Below are 23,269 nucleotides of genomic sequence, written 5' to 3'. Positions count from 1 at the left end.
ATTTATTTATATGGAAAGTGTGTATGTTTAACTCGATGGGTATGTGTGTGTGTGCGCACGCATAAGTGGTCCAAAAACTACTAGTCTAAAATTAAAATCTGGGTTTTTTAAATGTCTCTAATTAGAGAGGGGAGGACTGGAGCCTATTTTGAGAGATGTGGCCATGCACGCCCTTCCCATATGTGTGCGCACAGGCTGACACACACACACACACACACACACACACACACACACACACACACACACACACACACACACACACACACACACACACACACACAATACACGATTTGGAGAGGAAGGTCTCCACTTCAAGTTGGTCTTATTAGACAATTCATCGAGTTCTGCTATCAGGAACTGTCTACCAAAAGCGCTTCAATATACAATTTATTAAAGCTGAGAAACCAGTGAACTCCAAAGACATAAACAAGTAGCTGCCACAAATATTAACAATCAGGGAACACAAGCTAAAATAAAACCGCCTTACTGTGAGGCTGCAATAAATTAGTGCAATATTTATAGTCAAAGACTCGTCAAGACAAACCAAACTGGAAAGTTTATGGCTGGAGTGCAGGAACACAATAGTCAGTTTAATCACTGTCTAAAGTGTTTTTACACTTTTAATGAGGCAATTTAGTGAATTTAGCCATTTGAGACAGTGAGTGGAATGTGGTGTATGCCTGTTAACATTGTCTCATTGTTCTGTTTCATAACCAGCCTCTGTTTTCTGATTCCCAGCAAAGACTGCTGGGAAATCAGGCCGCGTTTACAAAGGCTTGGCTAAAATCTTTTTGCCCCAGATACTGAGTGCCTTTAGAGGAATCTGTGAGAAGGTTGTTTTTCTTTTTTCATTTCTGTGCAGCAGTAATGCTTTCTCGAATGACAGTCAGGGCTCAATTCAGATTTACCAACGTTTCAACACCAGAGGATACCACAGTGTATTAAATAATCAAAAGGCATCTGTAATAAAAACTGGTAGACCACCATTCTTTCCGAAGGAACACACATTCATACTGTATCTTTAAACAGCGGTTAAGCCATCAAGAAGATTTTAATCAAGGGTTATTGCTTTATGTCACAACTTGTTCAGTCACTTTAAATCTAGCTCTAAACCAGATCGTATTCATAGACAGTGTAAAGGATAAAACAATCCAAGCAACAGATGTTTAGTTTGTTGTGGCTCCGTGTAACAGCTTACTCAATAATACAATGGTTTTGAGTAACGATGAAGATGAGCTGCTGGTTGGTTTTATATACATGAGTACCGTTGATAAAGATACAAAAACACACTATCAGTATCTCTTTTTTATTTAACAATTTGTTTCTTAGGAAAAAAAAATGTGGTCACATGACGTTACCTCGGGGACAAAGCTGGGGTTGTTATTTCCCACTACTTGCAGTATTTATCTTTCCATCTAAAGCCCCTTCCACATATAAAGCAATTTATTTGTTTTCCATCCCTGTGCTGCTGATAGGGGAGTGCAAGTGAACAATATAAGCTCTGGTTGTATCGGTAATCATAGTTTGTGCGTGCAACACCCTCAACTTCTGGGTGATCCACTTCTACCACATGGCGATTGCACAGGTCGCCCAGTGGAAGGCAAGCTGTCTCCCAACAATTGCCATACAACTCAGATCGACTGCAATCACTCTAGGACAGATTGGCAAAGGTTTACACCTATACTTGCCATGTAATTTATAAATTTACAATCTGTCATCTATCATCATACAGTCTGGTGAACTCCAACATCTGTCGACAGCAGTCTTTACTCTGCTATGGAGAGCTTCTGCAAGCTAATGAGAGCCTCCAACCTGATGAACTTTGAAATTCAGTTTAATTCAATTTCATTGTATTTATATGGCACCAAATCACAACAACAGGCGCTTATAAAAGACCCCTACAATTATCCAGAGGAAGGATTACCATATGCAGTTCATTCACAGTAAGAGAGCGGTGGATAAGCTGCTGATTGAACTGCTTATTTGTTTGTGACAATGTGGCATTTAAAAACATTTTCAGAGGAGCAACCTATCTGCATGTGTTTCCATTCAAGCACACTGACATGACTGACAAAAGGAAACCCAAAAGCTTTCCTTGACTTTAAATTCTGCCATATGTTCATTTAGTGTTAGTACACAGACTAATGCAGACTTTTAGCTCTTAATTGTTGTGCTTAAATCCAGATTGGTGATAAAATGGCACTAGCCATGTCCAAAGCCATGAAGCACTAAGTTCAGCCTCTTTGCTCGACACGTTACTGTTCTTGCACATTCGATACTTTCTGTAGTTGCTGTATAATTGTCCTGGTCAACCCACCCTCTAAAACTGAAAGTGTAAGCACATTATTCATACTGATGGATACAGTTACTTAGTATACTCTAAGTAATATAAAAGTATATGAAATTCAGAAGATGATTGCACTGCATTGCCATAGATTAGTTCAAAGACACACACATGCATGCACACACACACATACACTCACGCAAGCCACAGGCATTCCCACTACAGACACCCATTATCTCCGTCCCATGTGTTGTCGACCCGGAGCAGGAACTTTGGGGGCCGCTGTGGTCAGACACAGGGAGCGGGAAGTTAGCGCTGGCAAAGAAAAGCCAAAGTCAGGCATTTTTGGAGTAAGATAAGAAGAGAGCAGCGAGAAAGGAAAAACTAAAATAACAAAAAGCCACTTGGGGGTATGAGATTACTATGACAACACACCGCTGTTTTTGCCAAGTTTTGGAACACCGGGGCCATTTAATCAACAAACACAACAAGGTGATAAGTGAAATGCACATTCATCAAGCAAACGGGCGGGCAGCTGCAGTACACACAGTATGACGGCGAAGACTCCCTCTCTGCTTATGTTACCTTGAACTGCAAGGACTTAATAAAATACAAGGCTTGTGTGGCACTGGCAGGTGCTGCAGCTGCAGTAGAAAACTCGGAGTATCCAGTGTCAGGCCGTTGTTTGCTTTTTTGATTTATTGCTGACCACGGCCACACCTAACATGTGTGGAGGGGAGTCTGCTCCCCCTCGTCTCAACACCTTTCCCCACATAAATAAACTCTTCAGGAATGCCCAGCCAGCACGCTCTCTCTTTCCCTCTCTCTCTCTCTCTCCGTGAACTTTCCCTGATGATAAGATGTCATTCGGGATGTCTCGTAGTCACGCTCCTATCTGACAAACACTGACTCACAGAGCAATCATAAACCACCGACACATCTGCTGGCCCTTGGGTATCCAGCCTCCCATTTGCCACAAGTGAGAGGCTGATGATGTGACTCAGAAGATAGCACAGCGATTAAAGGCACACAGATTAATACTGTAGGCAGCCAATTATACTACTGAGGTGAGCTGGCTTTGAAAAAATAGACACTCAGAGGGCGTAGCAGATGTAGCAAATGATATCGGGCTTCATGATGGGCAGATAAACAGAGCCAAAAATGAAAAGACTCAAACCAGATGAATGTGGGGTTAACAAAAAGGCTTCTCCATCACTCCTTTTTAGAGGCAGACTGCTTAGATGCTGGTGTAGCATATTCTTGTAGGTGTAGATTATGCAGGATTAGTTCAGCCACTGCTAACACTAGTAATATTATAGAAAGAATTTTAATATATAAATCCTGTAAAATTCTAATAATTATGCTGGTTCAAATGGAGAAGGAGCAACCACAACAGTGTAACAGGGCGTGTGCCGTACATTTTGCTAGCAGCTGTGAACAAACTAAGAGACTGCTCATGAGGACATTTGATAGAGAAACTATACGTAAGTTAGTTAAACAAACATGGTGAAAAGAACACACAGACAGCAGTGTTTTGTACTACAAGTGGATGTTTTTTTAATAATAATAATCAGCACACACTTGGAGCCAATTCAGTATTCAAACTGTAAATCTGAATAAATTGAATTAATAATCTCTTTGAGTCATTAAGCTTTAGAAAGCTGTAATCGGGTACTGTGTTTCTCAACATGACAGAGTCATGATCAGCATCAAATAGCTACCTTTTAGACATTTTCTCTTTTTTTCTCATGAATAATTTAAAAAACAAATGAATAAGCTGAGTTGGTCATGTCGATGGTGTGTTTGCTGGCAGTGCCACTCAAGCACACCATCTACATGAGATGAAGACAAAATGTGGTTGTAGGAGTAGCTCAAAAATCAAGCTTTTATCTGCTTTCTTGCTAAGAGTTGAACTGGTAAAAGTTGGAAGGGAGAGCCAACTGTTTTATGCTGATGTGTTGTCTGTTAGCTGTGCAAGAATGACCTAACGTAAGTTTGTGCAGGACACTGGACAAAAATAATGTCAAAGTGACCTAGGTCACACAAAAAAATGTGACACTAAAGAGCAAAAACTAGTTTATCTCTGTATATGTGAACATAAAGTTTGCATCTCAAGTGATGCTGGTTTTAATGCAAAAATCATGCAAAAACATACTGTCTGAAGGAAGTAAATGGGCAGACATTCACTTCCATGATCCTCACTGATAAAAAATATTGTTGCCGTGGCTGAAATACTTTCATCTGAAACCCTTGACTGCCATTTAGCCACACTGACATACTGGGCTCAAGTTCAAGCACGCAGAGAGAGCAACTGCAGCTGTCTTGGATGGGGAGGGAGGGGGGACGATCACGCCAAGGATGGGCATGCTGCTGACCCTCACTCTGAGTATCTGAGCCCACTCGCTCAGGCTGGCATCCACTGAGCCACAGCCATCAGTCACTGACAATGATGACAAGAAAATACGCCAAAGGAGGAGCACAGCTTTGACTTGGGTACAAACCACAAGTTATGAAGCACCAGCACATTTGCACATGAGCTGCCACTGTACGTTCTCTTCATTTGTCTGTTATTCATTAAAACGCTAAAACAAAGACAGCTGCCCCCACGCTGCACTCATTTTTCTTTGGGTGTTTCAGGGCTATAGCATGAATCTGTAGGATACGTATACCAGTTAGCTAATGATACATATATATTGCTTGCTTCAACACAGATACCCCAAACTGGCATATTTGCATATGTCTGCCAGCTGGTTGTCTGTGAAACATCCTTTTTCAGATGAAAGATTGAATGAACTCTTCCTTCTGCTAAGTTGTGCTTCACAGCCTCCCACATTTTCATTATTATTAAAGCCATTTTTGTCCTGTTCCCTAATGCAGTAGTAGAACCTACAGTATGAAATCTTCTGAAACAGCCTTCACTTCATACAACAAGAATTCTGTGATCAGTTTACGAAGAAAGTCTGAAGATGCTGAAAACACTGAAATAGCCGATACCGAAAGATTACAGCTTCTTTAGTCAGCAGAGCTAAACTTTCAACATAATAAACAACATTTGGCTTTGGGACACAGGGGTTGATGAAATTATGCGTATGTGGATATTCCATTAAAATTATAATAACTCGTTAGTAATGAGCCCATCAATCATTGTGATTAATGGGCTCATTATGCAACAGTTGGCATCCACACTTTTCAGATCAAATTACATTATTATTGGAATAACAACCTGGATGGGTTTTTTTGGAGGGGGGGTTAACAAAAATGCCAGATTTGTTATTCCAATCGCATACATAAACAGTTAGCTAACTGGAATTTCGAACTCTACAGCTGGACCAATTTATCAACGGGCCAAAATTTTAGGCCACTATTAAATATTTTCTGATCTATTGATATTGCCATTTATAACAGCAAATGACAGAAAATGAAACAAGTAAAGAAGAGACAACAGAAACACCCTTCAGCCAGGAAGTTGCATAGTTTGCCCACCAGGGGGCACTCTGCAACATCCCTTTTGCCAACAAGTGTTTGGAACTACAAACAAAACAGAGTCAGGCAGAATCACTAAATACCTACACATAACAAATGGAAGTTTTTTTGCGTTTCAGGTGTCTGAAAGAAAAAAAATATCGGCCGATATATTGGATTTTTAAATCATCAAATATCGACATTAGTCTTAAAAAACATACTATAGCTGTCAGGCTGAAGTCTGACAGAAACAGTTCTGTTTAGTCCCTGGTATTGACAGGTATGTAAGAAAAGTGTGTTTACACTCCAAACCAGTTGAGAGAATGGAAACTATGAACTTTTGCTATAGAGGCATAAGAGACAGCTTCTGTTAGAGATGTAAGCCGTTTAGAGTAGGTACAGATGTTCCTCCCTCTGTCAATAGCCTCAGTATAGTCTTCTTAGCTTTACTGGGAGCGTCCTGTGTCACTGAGCCTTTCTCCTGCCAATTCACTCATTTTCTTTTAGGCTATTTGGGATGCATAAAACTGGGGATATACCAACATTGGTGCCCATGTTGTCCCTACGTCTTTCTATGAATTACTGTCGGGGTCGTTAGGCTGGAACAGACATGTGAACAATGTCACCTTGTTCAATGTGGCATCCCCAGCAGATGTTTGAATGACTCAGTCCTGCCCTATTAATTCAAACATGTCCAATAATGACTGATGACTGGTACTTGAATAGGTTCAGACCTGGCATTAACACTCTCACTGGGTCTAGCGCTACCCTAATGTATTCCACTCCTCACTTTTATGCATCACCTTTAAATCCATTTTCCAAACAGCTTTTCTGACTTTTACCAGTACTAGTAAGGCCTGTACCATTCTGACTGGCCAGGTGTGAAGCACAACTAAATAACCTAAGCTTGGGGCATGGAGAAGACTGTGTAGAGAAGCTGGTGCCTTCAGTGTCTAAGCTGTAGAGATCTGCAGTCTTTTTTGACACAGATGAGTTCTCTCAGTTCATCCAGCTGAATTATTATGACAGAAACATCCAATCTGCTCTTGATAAAAAACAATATGCCAGTTGCATTAGAAAATGTCTCAGATTTGAACCTCCCTTGGCATTATCACAGACGAGAATTATTTCTTTTAAGTAACCAAAAGTTATTCGATTTTGCAGCAAATGAAGAAAGACTGTTTGCACTTCGTCAAAACAAAGTCCCGCGTCCATGTATGTCCTTGAATGCGTTGCCAAGATATGACCTAACTTCCTTTTCAACAGTTTCATTGCCATGATGAATAAAAGCTTTTGAAAATGAGAAATCCATATAATATCTTGGTATGAAGATGATCTGGTCCAGTTCTGATGAAGATCGGAAACAACGGAGCCTGTGAAATTTTAGCAAACTTAAAACACAAACCAAAAAAATTGATATCATATGGATTTATCATAGATCTTATGAATATTGGGCATATTGTTTAAAAATTAACTCCAGCTCCAACCAGCTGCTTCAGCGGCAGTGGTGTTACCCAAAATTGTAGTTTTGCATAATTCCGCTAACAGGCAAAGACAAATGTAACATCCAAAATATTAGAGACACGAAGTAATGTATTAAAAGTGAAGCTATGTTGATGCATTTAGGAGCCCTGCCTCCTCCTCTTGTGTCTCAACTTGGAGCTAAAGATCTGTTAGTCAGGGGATGGGGAGTTTTCAGTCTCCAGGGGCACATCCCTCTGAACTGCCTGCCAAACTTCTCCTCTCTCCATCATTTTTCTTGCTCAGCTTTCTTTCTTTCCCCTTTGATTTCCTCGTCCCACTTCTTCTACTCCTCGTATTCGACCTTCTTCCCTCGCTCCGGCCTCTTTTTAACCTACACCGTCTTTTCCCACTTTCTCCTCAACAGAACTTTTCACTTTCACACCCTTATCTGTTTTACCCTCTCTTCCCTTTCCACTCCTCTTCCTCTCTCTCAGCGATCCACCTCCTCTGCAGCCGTGCATAATTAGGCCTAAACACAAGCCTGCTCAAGCTCACATCTGGAAGAAGTTTGGACATGGCAGTTTCCTACCAAGACGACTAAATATTTAGGTTGAGAGTTACTGCATGTGGATGAACTCATGATAGAGAGCGGGGGGAGGGGGGATGGAGATAAAGAGAAACGAATGAAAGTGGGACAAACGACTGGAGCTCGATGGAGAAGGCTGAGAATAAATTTATACACCATTAAACTACTGATAAGCATAAGTTTAAAGAAACGGCGATGTGTAAACGTGACACACACTGCAGTGTAAACAAACTCCAAACAGAGATACTGACGAGCCATAGGAGGAGGTGATAATATTGGGGGGGTCAGGGGGGTGGACTGTTTGCTGCTCCTTTATGGATGGCAGGAGCAACAAACAGCCAGCTAATAGTTTTAATAAACAAATCGCCGTCGGGTTTTCCCATGAGGCTCAGGGGCCTCAGCTGGAATGTTCACAGGGGCCAGCTGTTGTGAATTACACGTAGCAGCCAGCCCCGGAAGCCCAAGGCCTGGTGTCCTCCAGCCTTTGCCTGCTCAGCATGGAGGAGAGCATTCCTCCAGGCTGCCCCAGAGAGAGGGCAGCAGGGCCTGGCTCTCAAGCCCTCCGATTCTGGAGAGGAGGAAAAGTGATGTAGGGCATGGAAAAAGCTCCTATGCTGCACCTGGGATACTGTCTGCAGTTTCAGAGCGTCTGTGGAATGTCAGGAATAACACGAATACCCACACAACTTCTCGCATTCCACATCTGGAGCTAATGTCACGAGCAACAGTGGGAACGCAGGCGCTTGAAAAGACTCACCGAATCCTCAGGAAAACAAACTTTCTAGACACCGTCGTTCCCGGGATATAGAGAAAATGGTGGATTGCAAGCGGAATTGTTTTCGCCTGGCAGAGAGCTTAATCAAAAAAGTGTCACAGAATGCAAAGCGCATGCACAAAACATCTTAACCAAAGTTAGGTGTGGGTATAGGAGATTATCTTAAGTCACCTCAACCACTGCCACCCGAGCCATTTCACCTCCTCCAGCTTTTCAGCAATGTGTTCCCCAGATGTTTATCCTGCCTTTAATAAGCAAGAAACATAAAGCCCTATAAATGGACTGCTGGCTGGCTTTAGCTCTCCTGGGCATAAATCCCCTCACTTTACCTCATATGCTTTCTCCAGTGGGGCAGTTGAACATGTTTTTCCCCCTGTGACGATGTGCACTTAGCATTTCTCCCGCTGGGTCAGAGTACAGAGACACTAACACACTGTGGGAATGAGCAATGTCTTCAAAAGACTGAGCAGCTGTGAAGAAAGTGGTGTGTTACTGTCCAAAGAAATGTGTCACTAATAGATCGGTAGGCCATCAGTCATGGGCAATAGTGTACTTTGGCCAGTGATGGTAGTGCTTTCAAGTTTGGTCCAAAACAGACCACACAAATAACTGCTTTATAATTACAAATATGCAACTATTCTGGGTCAGGATTAGTGCTATCCAGCTCTCGCCAGATGTTTTTTTTCTTCCTCCCTTTTCAACAGAAGGAGATAGTGAGGCAGGGTGTTGCGGCATTTAAGGAGCCGCCCACCAGTAAAGCAAAGACTCAGACATAAAATACTTATAATTTGTTTCTGTTTATTCTAGTTCTGCGAGGCCAAGTCAGCTGGTCCATGTGCACGAGCGGCGGCGGCGGTGGAAGAAGAAGGAGCGAGCTGAAGACAGGGCGTCTAGCTGAGTCTAATTTAAAGCGACAGAGTTGTGTCAGAGAGGCAGGGCCAGATGATGGCTACAGTCAGCCCTATGCCCTCTCAACGCTTGTTTTAATGGTTTGCAGCATGGCAGCGTTCAGCCCAGCAGTTAAAGTAAATCAAGATGTAAGCGCCTAACCTGACAAGTCTTATTAACTCAGAAAGCCATTAATGTAGGTAAAACTAAGGTCAAGGGGTCATCGGTGTGTGGCTCCCAGAATACTTAAGCCTTAGATGATAATCACATTGGGAGTACTTTTTAAGAATGAACAACTAAAGGTGACTTCCCTAATCCTATAACATGGACATCCTGTGACTTCAACTTAATTTAACTATGGAAACAAGTTGTTTAAAAAGATTGGATAATATTTCCCCTCCAAAATGTTTAGGGGACATTCAGAAATACTATTATGAAAGCTGAGTGACACCAGAGAACAGAAATGAGGCCTAATTGTACCAGTGACACCAGTATGTCAGGCCCAGCCTTCAAAAATCCAGCCTTATGATAATAATACACTGTTAATTCGTCAGTTTGAATGTTACAGTGATGCTCAAAGTGTTCCAACTCACAGAGTGACGGTTCTGTTGGGCAGCAAGCCGGGATCCGGAAGTTCAGTCAGCTCCCCCTTGCTGCAGCTGACCCTGATCCCCACAGCCTGGACGCTGTGCAGTTTGGGGCGCTCTTCCGCGCAGCTGCAGCCACTGGTGGAGGCGAGCAGCCCCGGGCAAGCCTGGTAGAGCCTCGGCAACAGGAGCAGCATCAGTACCAGACGCCCCGGCAGCAGAGGGATGCCAACGCCGGGCGCAAACATTGTCCTTCGGCTGGATCTCACCTCAGCTGCACCCCAGCCTCCAATCATCCCATATCTGCAGCATGGAGCTTTCAGTGGGTGTAATGTGGGCGAGAAGAAAGTTGTAATAACAACAACAATAATAAAATCAGCTTTCAGGCCTTGAATGAATGGCAAGGTTAAAGGATCCGCTCAACAATGGACACTCGTCATCCGGTCATTCCAGAAATATTCAGCGCCGTTGATTTTTTCCCCAAGTGTCCCGTTATGTCATGGCAGCCCGGGCGCACAACTCCCTCTGGTCCAAACGCTTTTAATAAATCCAAGAGATGTGTCACCCTCCAAACGTCCACAACAGTTAGAAAAAAAGCGATCCAATATGTCTCTAAAAAGTTGATGGCTGTGTTAATTACCTTTAGAGAAGTGGGAGTGTCCAGATTACCGTTATCTCGCCTTCTGCGAACTTAATCCAGGGGTTGGTGAGATTGACGGCTGAGCAGTCACATCCACAGCCACGCTGTCGTTTATATGAACAAAAATTAATTCTCTTTTTCACTTGCTCGCATCTCTTGAAAGTTTCCCTCAGTGTTTTCCTCCAATCCCTAAGCTCACCGTTGCTTACTCTCATGCGCAACTTGAATTCAGTTTGAACTTGTTGGAAAAAAGAAACAAACAAAAAACAGCAACTTTTAGTTCGTTTAGAAGTGAGCTCGGAGCTGCGGTGTAATTCCCAGAATCTAGCGGTTTTGCTTGCTTGCCTCTGTCACACTCAAAAATCACTTGGTTACTACCCCAAGTGCGCCCATTCCGTCTTCGTCTGCGCCCTGGTCCCCGCGGTCCTAGCGCATCCGGATCTGCACAGAGCGAGACAGAGAGGAGGTTCCACATGTGACCGGGGAGGGGGTCAGGGCAACGACGACTCACGTTACACGCCTTCACAAAAAAAAAAAGAAAAGAAAAAAAAAACATACGGCCCATTAGGTTTAATATTATGGATATGAGTTTGCCTAAAACCCACAAATATTTCACCTATAAGCAAAACTGAAATAATTATCGAAATAATTAGGCCTAGTTATTAACTCAACTTTTGGCTTTTATCCCATTACAACAATAATACGTTCAATGATAAATTCATCAGAAAGGGAAACTGCTTTTGAAAATGTTGATCGGCCTGGGTGTAAAAGTCTGAAAGGTCTTGATTTCAGTGCCTGCCTGCACCGGGAGCCTAAAACTAAAATTATGAATGAATGTGGAAAGCCTTCATTGTATTGTGCCTTTGGAGCAGATCAAAGAGTTTTCATTCAATCGACGGGAAGCAGAGGAAGCAAAGACTTTTACAGATACGCTACGGCAAATGTGATATTGTTGCTGCAGAAAGAGTTATGATTAGAGTTATTGATCTTTAAAATGTAGACGTAGAGAATGGGGTGTCATATTGTAGATGATAACTTCTAGATTAATGGCATGTTTTCTTTTGTTTCCGTGGCTTCTCATAAATGCTGAAACTGGAGTGGCTGGCACAAAGAAGCTGTCAGGGCTCCAATACAGATAAGCTTTTTTCAGTCCTATTCTATCAAATTTTCACTGAATGTTCTTCCTCAATTATTCTGAGATAATAAAAAACATTAAATATTTTGTTGAAAGAACTATATATATATATATAAATATATATATATTTATTTATTTTACAGAAACATTACATTTCTCCCCTAAAAGTAAAAGAATCCTTCCTCTGGCTCTGCTGCTCTTTTTTTCTCCCTGCGTGTATGGAAACTTCCCAAAATACAATATTTCAGTTTTAAAAATACCTTTTGATATACGAGAAGCTCAGTAGGATGGAAACCGTGGCAATTCAAATCTGGAGAGCATTTCAAAATATGAGAAGGTGAAGCAGGAAAGCTTTTGAAACGGGATTTTATGCAATTGGGCTTGACAACTATTCACCGACATATCCAAACTGCAGGCACCTCAGTCATGCAAGCAGCCTGGCAGTATAAAAGCGCACTGTGCTCTGAACCACACAGTGGACCCCTGGTGTGTTATTCCTGTATATGATACTTTACGTCGGGAATGGGCTGAAAAAGCCGGTGCAATTATTGAAAGAAAGCACAAGGAGTAGATGGGCGCCTGTTCAGCAATGAAACAGAGGGCTGTTTATCCAAGCCGTTAAATAAGGCTTCAAGTACAACACCCCCGTCCAGCTCCACAAGGCCCAGATCTCTCTCATCTGGAGAGCACAGTTTCCATTTTAAAATGTCACGTCCCAAACTGCACATTACATCAAATTGTACTTAATGGCATCCAGACAAACTTTAATGTCGGTCCAACATTTTCTCTCCATGTACTCCACACGCTCTCCCCCTGCTCCTTATAGCTTAGCAAGCAAGTCTCTCCTTCTTCCCTGTTCCACATCTGGACTCCATTCCAGGTGGAGTTATTGAGAAAGGGGGAGAACATCACGAAGGTGGAAAACAGAGAAGGTTGGAGGCTAAAAAAGCCAAAAAACGTATAGGGTTGAGATTGTGCCTCAGTGTCGATTTTGGCTGATGTTATACAAGCTTTTTGGGGATGTGTGACAAAGGCTGAGAGATGGTTTTGTATGTCGGTCGTCTTCTACAAATCCCACACTGGTAGATAAACATGTAAAACAATGGGGTTTTCAGCACAATTAGAGAAACCAGACCCACTGACTGCTGAGTTTCAGGCAAAAAGTCCGGATTTCTGCCAATGGATGAACAAAAGAAAACTTCCAGCCGGGAAACAGACGTCAGGCGACCTGCTGCCGAGTGTTTCTCGAGGAGCTCGTGACATCTAGTGGTGAGATCCGCAGCGCACTCGTCACTCCTCCACTTCTGCACATTTCCTGGGTGAATGGTTTTATTTAACACTTTATGAGAACATTAAGCTCTTTACTTCTACATTTTTGAGGGGTTATCAAACGATGTGGTGCTGTACTGTCAACACTCATTTATCCGAAGTCTTTCAAGTAATTTAGAATTTAATCCAATATAATGCTGCAAAGGAGGTTTATCTTTGTAGTCATTGTATAATGATCCACAAATAATGCAGAAATCAATTCTATAATTGCCTAGTAACCGAAATCATAGTACACTCGCCTATGCTTCCCCCCACTTGTTTATATAAACATACCATCAGATTTCTCCACGAAATGAATCAGCTCATGTCCATATTTTGTTTCTAATCCTGCGCAAAGATTTTATAACGGAGTTTAAAAATCTTAATCCATGTGTAATTTGAGTTTTATCGCTTTCATAAGTTCATAAAGAACAAGTCTGAAACTGCAGTAATACTGCCGTCTTTTGGTCAGGAACGTGAATTACATAGCTGTTACACAGCCTCAAAGGCAACGCACGTCATAACTCTCTCTCCTCATGTGCTGCATAATTATATCAGACATCTCTTGTCATAGACGTGGGTCTCCCAACAACTTTGTAATGCTCATTCAGTTACAAGACCTGGATGGCAGATAAGCTTGTGGGAAAATAAAAGCATCCAAACTACCGTTCTAGTTTCCTTTTTGCCTGGTCTGCTATTCACAAAGCATGTTGGCAGATTTTTAATCTGGATGCCTCTTCTGACACAAACCACCCCAAGGGATTTGTGTCTCCTCCTGGGATGAACTGCAGAGCTTTTACTGGCACTGCACTATGGAGCCACTAGTAAAACAATTAAATATAATGACAAACATAATCCCTAGATTGTGTGCGATATAATATGTGGAATAATAAATATGCAAAAATGCATTTAAATAAACTGTCTACCTATCTGTACAACTTCTACTACAAAGAGATGTTTGCAGTTTGTGTATGTCACAGACCTTGTTCTACATTCAAAAATGTGCGGTAAAGAACCAGCTTACAGCAGCAGTTAAACTCTTTTCTGTGCTACTTTTGGCGAAACTCTTTCTGGTGTTAATATGGGAAGAATAAATGTTTCAAGTTGGCAGACATAGTTACATTAAAGAAACAATAACACATCAGGAAAACACTGCATACACACATACACATTTTGGTACACACAACTGCAAAACAGTTATTATCGCTGAGGAAGCTTCAGGTTGTGCGAATTTATTAAGTGCCACATGAAATGTGAACATTATAGTGCATCTCTGAGTACTGCTGTAAGTGTAGCATCATCGATTCTTTTCACACTATATGTCCTGTGCATACATTATGCATTTTAAGTGATCTACATTATAGAATACATTTCAATCACAAACATCAAAAATATTTGCATATTAAATGAAACTCTAGTCCCTCAAAAGGTAACAAAAACAGCCACAAAAAAAAAATCCCCTCATTATTTATAAATTCAGATTACAAAAGAAATACAGAAAAACTCAGGGGTTTTTGGCCTGATACTAAATTTGCAACTCCTGTGTTTGTAACAGTGTGAACACCCTTTCCCTTCTTCCTTTCTGCCTCTCACTCTCACATGTGCACACACACCCACAGATGAAGGGAACGCCTGAAGAAGCCGCCACACCCCTGCATGAGAAAGTATGCACACATACACACCCACACAGCACTATCTGTGTACATTACATTTTTTAAAAAGGCATGCAGTGTAAGTTTTCTTTTGATCCCACTGTGTCAGCAGAAAATTTAAATGAAGATCCTGATCCTCAGAGTCAGCCCTGTTGAGTTTGTCCAAAGCAGTGGTGATTTGTAAATCTGGCCTTAGCATAATGTCATGTGGCTTGAGTCCATGGCAGCTGTGAATCATTAGGCCTAAGAATAACCTAAAGATGGCACGGAGGCTGGTTAATTTAAAAAAAAAAAAAAAGAAAAAGAAAAGACAAACAAAGCCCCATTTCTCATACATTTACAAAGAAGGCAACAAAGTGTATTATATTACTGCAAAGTATGGTTAAATGTGATCAGAAAAGAGCATCCTCGACCATATTGTTGATTCATCTCCACCTCCGTGTATCTTCCCAAGATCTAAAACTCAGTCAGATGAGGTGGATATTTAAGCCAAACAGGCAGCCCTCTGTGTCCACAGTGAGGCAGGGGTGGAGTGGCAGACTCAGTGGTGAGGGGACACGGTGGCTGGGGGGGAGCTGCCCGGGCCCTGGTACCTTTCTTTGGCGTGCTTCTCACAGTACATCACATCTCCAATCCAAAAGTGCCCTCGCATACTCAGGTTAAGACCGCAATCTGTGCACGTGTAGCACTCGGGGTGGCGGAATCGATCGTCGTTGATGCGCACGGCCTGTGAGCTGCGGAGAGATGAGCGCAATCAGGCACCAAGAAAACAGACTAGATGATCGAACGGTGAAATGATGAGTTTCAACAATCAGCACAAATAATCACCATGCTAAAACAAAACAGTTAATAGACCCGCTTGAACTGTCTACAATTGATGTTTCAGACTCCATTTGAAATTTTGTCTATTATTTTTCCCCCACAAATCGTTACACAGCAGACCACAATGGCAGTGTTGTGCACCAGGTAAACCAGAAGCATTCGTTCACATATTTCAGTTTCACCAGTTTATTCTGGTCATGTTAAGAGGCTCATGGCCTTCAGAGTATGACTCAAATTGGAGGTCAGATAATTTAAAATCAGTGATTTGATGTGCGAGTTTCACGGCAACTCATATCCTGATCTCATATACATCTTTATGATAATCTGATAACGATTAAGTAGTATATTATATATATAGTATTATATTCTATAAACACGTGAAGCCTCAAATAAATAAAAAAATAAAAATAAATAAGAATTCCCTCCAGAAAAGGATTTTGTATTTGTCATGTACACACTTCTCTATCCTGACTAGTCTTCCAGTTCCAGATAAATATTACCATTTGCAGCCAAATACTTAAATCTTTGTTCATTAAGACCCAAGTATTTTGCTTTTGAACTATAAGCACAGTGTCTTCTGTCTTTTGTTGAGGAACCCGTTCTCTTCGGTCACTCTACCATAAATGGCTGAGTGGTGCGCATAAGAGGGGAGCGGAAGTCTGACTCTCGTCACCAAGGCAAACACCTTTTGTCCATAATAGCTCAATCTGGTTGGGCTGGCAGGTCTAGAAGTCTCATGTACCACAGCTCAAGTGTGAAGGTTTTGTAATTGTGTAGCATCATTTGCAGATTTATAAGTAAAACAAACCAGCATCAAATCTTCTGAGTCTGAGACACAAATATATTATTATATCAACGGCTATGTTATCCAATTAAGCATGTAACTGCAGGCGACCACAGACTTACACAATTTTGGTACCACACCTCTCGCAGGTGTGGTATTTGCTGGTTCCTCCCACTGATGTGGTTGCTTTGGGGGCATTTGGTGAAAGATTTCCTGGAAACCTCAGAGCTGCCTCTGGAGAAAAACACACACACAGAGTTGCTCATGATGAAGTTTTGACACGCTGCGTCTCACTGCTCAACACATCAGCACTCTGTTTGTCTTCACTGTCCTCTGTCAGTGCAGCTTGTTTATGTTTCCGGTAACTGTCATCACAAGGTCGTCGCCTATGGGACACGCTATATGAAATTTCCAAATACTGGCCATTATCACGTCATGAAAGAATGTTATCACTATCTGGATTTATTTTCACTGCCAAAGATCAAAGCCAAAGGGGAATCAGACAGATGTATTCCATGATAACATTTTTATGACCCACACACTGCAGAGTTGTGCTCCTCATGACAAACATATGGAAGTGCATATGGTTCTGAATGATGCACATTTGTCAAGGATGGTTTCAAGGTGGAGATGTGGGCAGCAAACAGAAACAAGAGAGGAAGTGAATTATAAAGTACTTGATATAGCTGACAGATGCAGAAAATAAGTCTCAAAGCAGCCAGTCCACATGGATAAAATCTCTGCAGTCACAAAGCCCTTTTGTGCTCAACTAATACCTACTGCCACTTTCTTGTGTGTTCTAACATACACACACACACTTTTATATTTATGAAACAATGTGCACTTTTGTCTATAAAGGATGCTCTTTGGATGAATGAGCGTCTCACCTTTTTCGTCAGCCTCCAGGACCTCTTGCAGCATTTTAAAGGTGTTGGACTGACGAGGTGGATTGCGGGACTCCCTGTTCTCCTGGATCATCTTGTACACCTCTGAGTCTGTGTCGAACCTCTGCATGGCAAAGTCAGAACTGGGACTGCTGTAAAACAAACCAATAATAATCAGTATAGGATCTATTCATTTATATATGATTTAAAATATATAAATGTGTATGATACGGTGATATTAAAGCATTAAAGTTTGTATTATGACTGAATAGATAGACATAAAACCAAGTCACCAATAATAACTTAAAGCAGGCCTCTCCGGCTCTCTTTTGTACATTTGATTTTTGCTGCACTTTGGCGTGTTGCAATTTGCACAAGTTTGTGTTGAGTGTTTTGGCTGCAGTTTTGCAGGCAGAAGGCAAACTTTATCGGATATCAGTTGGTTCCTCTATGTAGATGTAAAAGTTTTTTTGTTGTTTTTTTTTTTTTTAAATAGTAACTGAAACTGAGTGCTGCTCATTATGAATGTCTGCTGTATTACACTCTGACAGAGTGCAGGCAGAGCAGGACGCATGAGCCTGTGAGTATAAGCTCAGGGCAAATCAAAGCTTTGAGTTAAGGGTAACTCTCTCCACACACATATTTGCAACTCATCACATGCATTTGCAGATTCACCAGAAGTGTGTTTGTAAAGAGCCAACTAAGAGGCCCATCTAAGTTTGAACTTCTTTAGCTGTTGCTCAGAACAGCGCTTTTATTTAATCTAAAATGGTAAAACAACTTATCTGATTTATGAGATTTCTGCCATATTTGTTCCTAAATCAATCTATATTGGCAGGTACTTCCAATGACTGCTTCAACAGCTCCAACATTGTACAATAGCAGAGACAACACCCAGACCAAACCAGAGAATTCTCCCCTCTCATCAAAATTTAAAATATGATATTACAGTGGGAACTGTTGAATTTATTGATCAGGGGATTACTGTTATTTCAGGAAGGTTCTTGGGAAATAACTAGTTGATGCCAAGAAAAGCCATACAAGTATGATCTGGTATGATTTCTATATGAAATGGCATGTTTATTTCTACATTAATAGCAACTCTGTACAAGAATTCAAACAATATCAAACTAATGCTCAACCTGCTCCACCAGTAACACCATACTTTGCTGTCTTGCTGTTAACTCAGCAAACAGCTACAAGGAAGAAACAAGGAGGGCAAAAGGCTAACTGAGAGAGCCACATCTCAAATCTAAAATCCTTAAAGAAAAAATAAAATAAAATAAAGAGCTTAACGAAAAGCGGCTTTGTTTTTTTGTTTTTTTTAGAAAACTTCTGATTAGTTAAAACCGGTTAACAAAGTAGTAATAAGAGAGGCTTGTGCATTACATAATCTATAGCACAAAATAACATCACCAAGTACAAAATTGATTCAAAAGCCTCTCCAACAGCCAAGAAACATGAGATCCCGCAGTTGCGTGTCTCTTTTTGTGAAGGTGTGACCTTTGGCCTTTTCAAAATGAAATGTCATCACATCATTTTATCCCATTAGAAACTTGTGAAATTAGCCCATGAGTTCTTGAGTTGTGGTGAAAAACGTGTTTCGACAAGCTGCACTGGCCCTGAGGTCAACTGCAAATCTGTGCCAAATTTTTATAAAATCCCTCGAGGTGACCTGACACATGTTCATGAGAATCCCTGCACGTACATGCAGACTGACAACTCAAACACATGACGCCTCCAGCCACTGTTGTCGCTGGTACACAGCCATAGAAAATTACTTCAAACTCTGCATTTTTGCAATTTCAGCTTCAGGTTAAGGGCAGGAGGGGAGAAGAAGCTTCCATCAAAGGGGATTAGATACTGTGAGCTGAATGATTATTACTTAACAGATAAAAGCTCCGTCTTCCAAGCAACCCGAGCTGAGGAAACCCATGTACTAAAATGTAGATTGGCAGAACATTGGTAAGACACAAAATTTTGTTCCTGTATGTGTGTTTGTCTGGAGGGAGTGTTTTCAGTCATGTGGAACCAGTCGGCCAGGTACACACTGTTCAGACTAGGTGCGATTTGATTACTTCAAATAGGAGCCGTTTTGTCAGCTAGAATAACCCAACCTGACTGACTGTCCCACCTGTTGTCACCTACTGCAGAGATATTTATGCTTTAACTGACACCTGTGGTGTGAAGACAAAGCCCTCAACTTCATTCAACACTGTTGTGATTTAACATACAGATGTGAACCTATAAAGCCTTTTTATTTATTTTTTTTGTACAACAACATTACAGTTAGCGTGTTGCTGGGTTTTGGCAGATTTGTAACAATTTTTAACTTCATGTAGCCTGGCTCTATACATTCAATTATTATGAGTTTAAAGCAGATTCAAGATGAGAAATCTGTGACTGTGTTGCTTTTAAAAAACAAATCAGTTTGCGTGACTGATAATTCAAATTATGAGACTAGACAACTTTGTTAAACTGGAATTGGGCTGAGGCAAAGAGACAGACGTGGCCATTGAAAAAGGAAACAGCCCTGGTTTCTTGGGTTTTAGGTTCAGGTTCACTGTCCAGCTGCAAAGATGAGTAATGGTTTTAAATGAACATGTTCAGAGAATTTTCATAAGATATATTTCTGTGTATGCAAAGCCCATTTCCCCCTTAGTGAACATGGCTGCAACAAACAAGGGCAAACAGACATAGCAACAAGTATGTGAATGAAACAAATGCTCAGACCCTTTCTTCTGCATCACTGAACATGGTTCAAATTGAAAACAGACCTCTCAGACCTCTCCAAGTTTTCCACATGCTCAGCTCCACCCTAAGCAAGCCATTTCCCCTTTTCCTTTCCCTCACCATCCCTCATGACATGCTATCTCAAAACAAATGGAAATTCTAGGTAAAAGAATAGAAATAACAGGACTTATGGTCAGAGAAAATAACATGCATCTGAACAAGCAGTCAAGCACACAGATTATTAGTGCAAGCACATTAAAACAACTATCACTTTTAAATCTAATTCCACAAAACTCTTGGGAATTGCGCTTTCCAATGTTCTCACATGTATATATCAGTGGCCAAGACAAATGTGCTGCTGGTTTCTGTATCCAGACTTGGCTCATGCGAGCAACAATGAGACCCAAGGCATAGCTGCATGTAGTCGAAACATCTAAGATCACAAAGCTAAATTCCAGCCATATTTATGAACTGGTTTCCTTGAAGTACAACATCTAAACCAAAGTCAAAACATATGGAGAGAAGGAATTAAAAACAGCAAAACATAAGATGACGAGACTCACCTCAAAAAGAAAAAAAAGAGAGAAAGAGAGTGAAAAAAGTGGGGAAGAACAACTCCAGCTAAAGTCCTTGTCCTTTTAACAGTGCTAGAGCAACTCGGCAAACATACCAACATACAAAAGAACAAACAATATTGACACACAAGCAGATGAAGAGCACACACCTCTATCTAAACCAGACGGCACAGAAAATGCAAGAGTGACTGAAAGGTGTGCCTTTAGCTGAAACTCATTGGCCATGCATCATGAAGGGGTGGGAAAATGGGTGTTACAGAGTCTGTGATTGGCTGGAAAGAACAGGGAGAGACTTTCTGTGCTAGCTCTAGACTGGGGGCCAATTAGGGGGAGAAGCAAAAATCAATCTTTTTTGGGAAGGGTCTGACTACAGCTGCTGACACATCACTAGCTATGGTTAGCCCAGCTGGACTTGGGTCTAAAGTCCAAAGTCAACTATCGTGCACTGAGGAGGGGAAAGAAAAAACAGCCACCGTGAGCGTGCTGACAGAAAGGATTGTGTGAGAGACTGAAGTGAAAACACCAATTTCTTCTGGGACAACAAATATTCCAAACAATGCTTAGGAGGGCAGCACCTGCACAGTGGGAACAGAATCAAATTACAGCTACATCACCTAATCAGAGAGGGTGAGGCAGGAAACAAGAAACTAAAGTGTTGCTGAGGGAGGTGATGAGCCGTTTCCCAAAGGTTCATTTGACTCCAAATGTTTCTGCAAAAAGCAGTAAACATCGAGAACCACCTGGACAATATCAGTAGATTCACAAGCTGGCTGTTTTACTCTAAATGAAGGAACTGGTTTGGCAGATTTCTCAGCTAATCTGCATTTTGACAGAGATTTTAAAAATGAGGAAACAACTGAGAAACTGAAAGAATTTTTCAAGATGAGATCACTGATGCAACCAGATAAAACTATTTTCACTTCTGTAGAGGTAATAATAAGTGTCTTACTACTAACACAGTGTAATGCAAATAGCCTTAATTGTTATTATAATTTGGGTGTAATTATTTCTTTGATAAAGTACAAAATTTGAGAAGGATCACAAATGTAAATACAAATCTCTCTATAAAAATCTAATAATAAAGAAGTTCGATGATTACCACCCGTTTTAGTAGTTTTCCAAAATTTCAAAATACATGTGTGCATGGTCTGTAAGTACCCACTTTCATGCCATATTTGCAGCTTTACAGTTATAAATGAGGTACCAGGTGATGGTGGAATGTGCAGGTGCAGCCTCTACAGGCCTATAGGTGGCACTAAATTACTGCATTGAAACTGTGTATACTCCAATTAGACAGGAAAAAAACTTACGCTGTAGTACATGTTAAAGCTTTAGGTTCTGTTGTGCATTGTCCTCTAAAGGGGCCCTCGAGTAGTTTGATATCAAGCTATCATGTGAAAGAAAAACCAGAGAATCAAATCAAAGGAAAAGCCATCGTCAACCAACTGCTGTTGTAAAATATTTTGCCTCCATGTTCCTCCAGAACATCTTGGTTATGGATGTGGTGGAAGCACTGTTTACACAAAACCAGGAGATTCCCAGCTGCATTAAAAGTTGGGAACTGTGAAGGCCATAACACATGATTAACATAATTTTCATACTTAAAGACAGAATGTTCCCACAAAGTTGACCAAGTTAACTCCCAACTATGGCCACAAAATGCCAACCACGGCTTAACACAGCCACTGTAAACCAAGTCGGGTTTTTCCTTTGAGCGTGCACCTAAATTTTAAGCCTAAAGAAGTGAAAGAGTCCCGGTTTGCTCTCAGAAAAAGAGAACAATCCATTTGGTGTGGTAATCCTGTGTGTGTATAGGAGTCAAAAGTAGGTTTTAATTATGTTGGAGTAAAAGTGTAACATTTACCTGCGATGAGGCGACACTGGTACGTCACGCTCAGTGGGACTTTGGGGTGAGAAGCGTCCTTGTGGAGTTGTGTTGGACACAGAGTTGTTTCTGTAGTCTGAAGGCGAGAAGTCCTGTGGAGAAGGAGAGAGCAAAAATGTATGAAATGATGCAATTTAAACATAAGAGACACACCAAGTGTTTTGCTCCATTCAGAGACAGGAATTCAGTGGGTGAGATTCTGAAGAGCTTCTCCACCAAGGAGTGTTTTGGTATTGAAGGCAGTTCGTCCATATTTCCAGAAACTCTAAATATGAAAACCTGAAATAAAATTATATCTTTTGAAAGACACATTCAGTCAAGATCAAACCAGGCGAGATCCGATTGAAACCTTCATCGGATTTTAGACAAATGTTTCAACTTCAAGTACCAAATAAGCTACATGCTTGCATTGTTTAATGTGATTCACTGTGCTGTCAAGGTTTTGACAGCTTGAGTCACACCGACATTCCTTTTACTGGTTGTTCCTGCTGATCCATTTCAATCTCAGCAAGCTGAATTAACATTGTTTCATCTTGATAATCATGCACAGTCTTAGGTGTGCTCCACTCCCACAGCTGATAGATGACTGATGGTGTAGCAACAGGTGTTTGGTACTAACTGGAAAATTGGTTTGAAGAGAAACTCAGAGCCAGCTTGTACTGTAATAGGTTCCAGATGCTCTACAAACCTGATGATTATTCATCTGTAGTTACTGTAGTTAAACAGCAGCATCACACAAATCAGTCAAAATGAACACTTACAGTACAAATACTGAAATTGAGAAATCTTAGTCAAGTGAAAAATA

The 23,269-nt window shown here is 41.1% G+C and overlaps 2 protein-coding genes across 4 annotated transcripts in view; both read right to left on the bottom strand.

The window, feature by feature from the left end:
* Positions 1-11,127, bottom strand: part of LOC146656885 (adhesion G protein-coupled receptor A2-like) — a 39,712-nt gene extending 28,585 nt beyond the window's left edge. The window contains exon 1 of the mRNA XM_085424674.1: positions 10,053-11,127. Within this exon, the coding sequence (XP_085280800.1) occupies positions 10,053-10,342 (290 nt within the window). The 5' untranslated portion in view covers positions 10,343-11,127. The remainder of the gene's footprint in view (positions 1-10,052) is intronic.
* A 3,158-nt stretch (positions 11,128-14,285) lies between these two features.
* Positions 14,286-23,269, bottom strand: part of LOC146656884 (PDZ and LIM domain protein 2-like) — a 32,176-nt gene continuing 23,192 nt past the window's right edge. For all 3 annotated transcript variants that reach the window (XM_085424673.1, XM_085424672.1, XM_085424671.1), the window contains 4 exons: positions 22,444-22,556; positions 17,275-17,423; positions 16,510-16,621; positions 14,286-15,515 (listed from right to left, as the gene is read on the bottom strand). In XM_085424673.1, the coding sequence (XP_085280799.1) occupies positions 15,323-15,515; positions 16,510-16,621; positions 17,275-17,423; positions 22,444-22,556 (567 nt within the window). In that variant the 3' untranslated portion in view covers positions 14,286-15,322. The remainder of the gene's footprint in view (positions 15,516-16,509; positions 16,622-17,274; positions 17,424-22,443; positions 22,557-23,269) is intronic.

This window comes from Rhamphochromis longiceps, linkage group LG12 (assembly GCF_057381845.1).
Source record: "Rhamphochromis longiceps isolate RC_006_pf linkage group LG12, R_longiceps_female_GT1.1, whole genome shotgun sequence".
NCBI classification, from domain to species: Eukaryota; Metazoa; Chordata; class Actinopteri; order Cichliformes; family Cichlidae; genus Rhamphochromis; species Rhamphochromis longiceps.
Note: the sequence above shows the minus strand (reverse complement) of the source record. Positions and strands in the feature narration are given on the sequence as shown.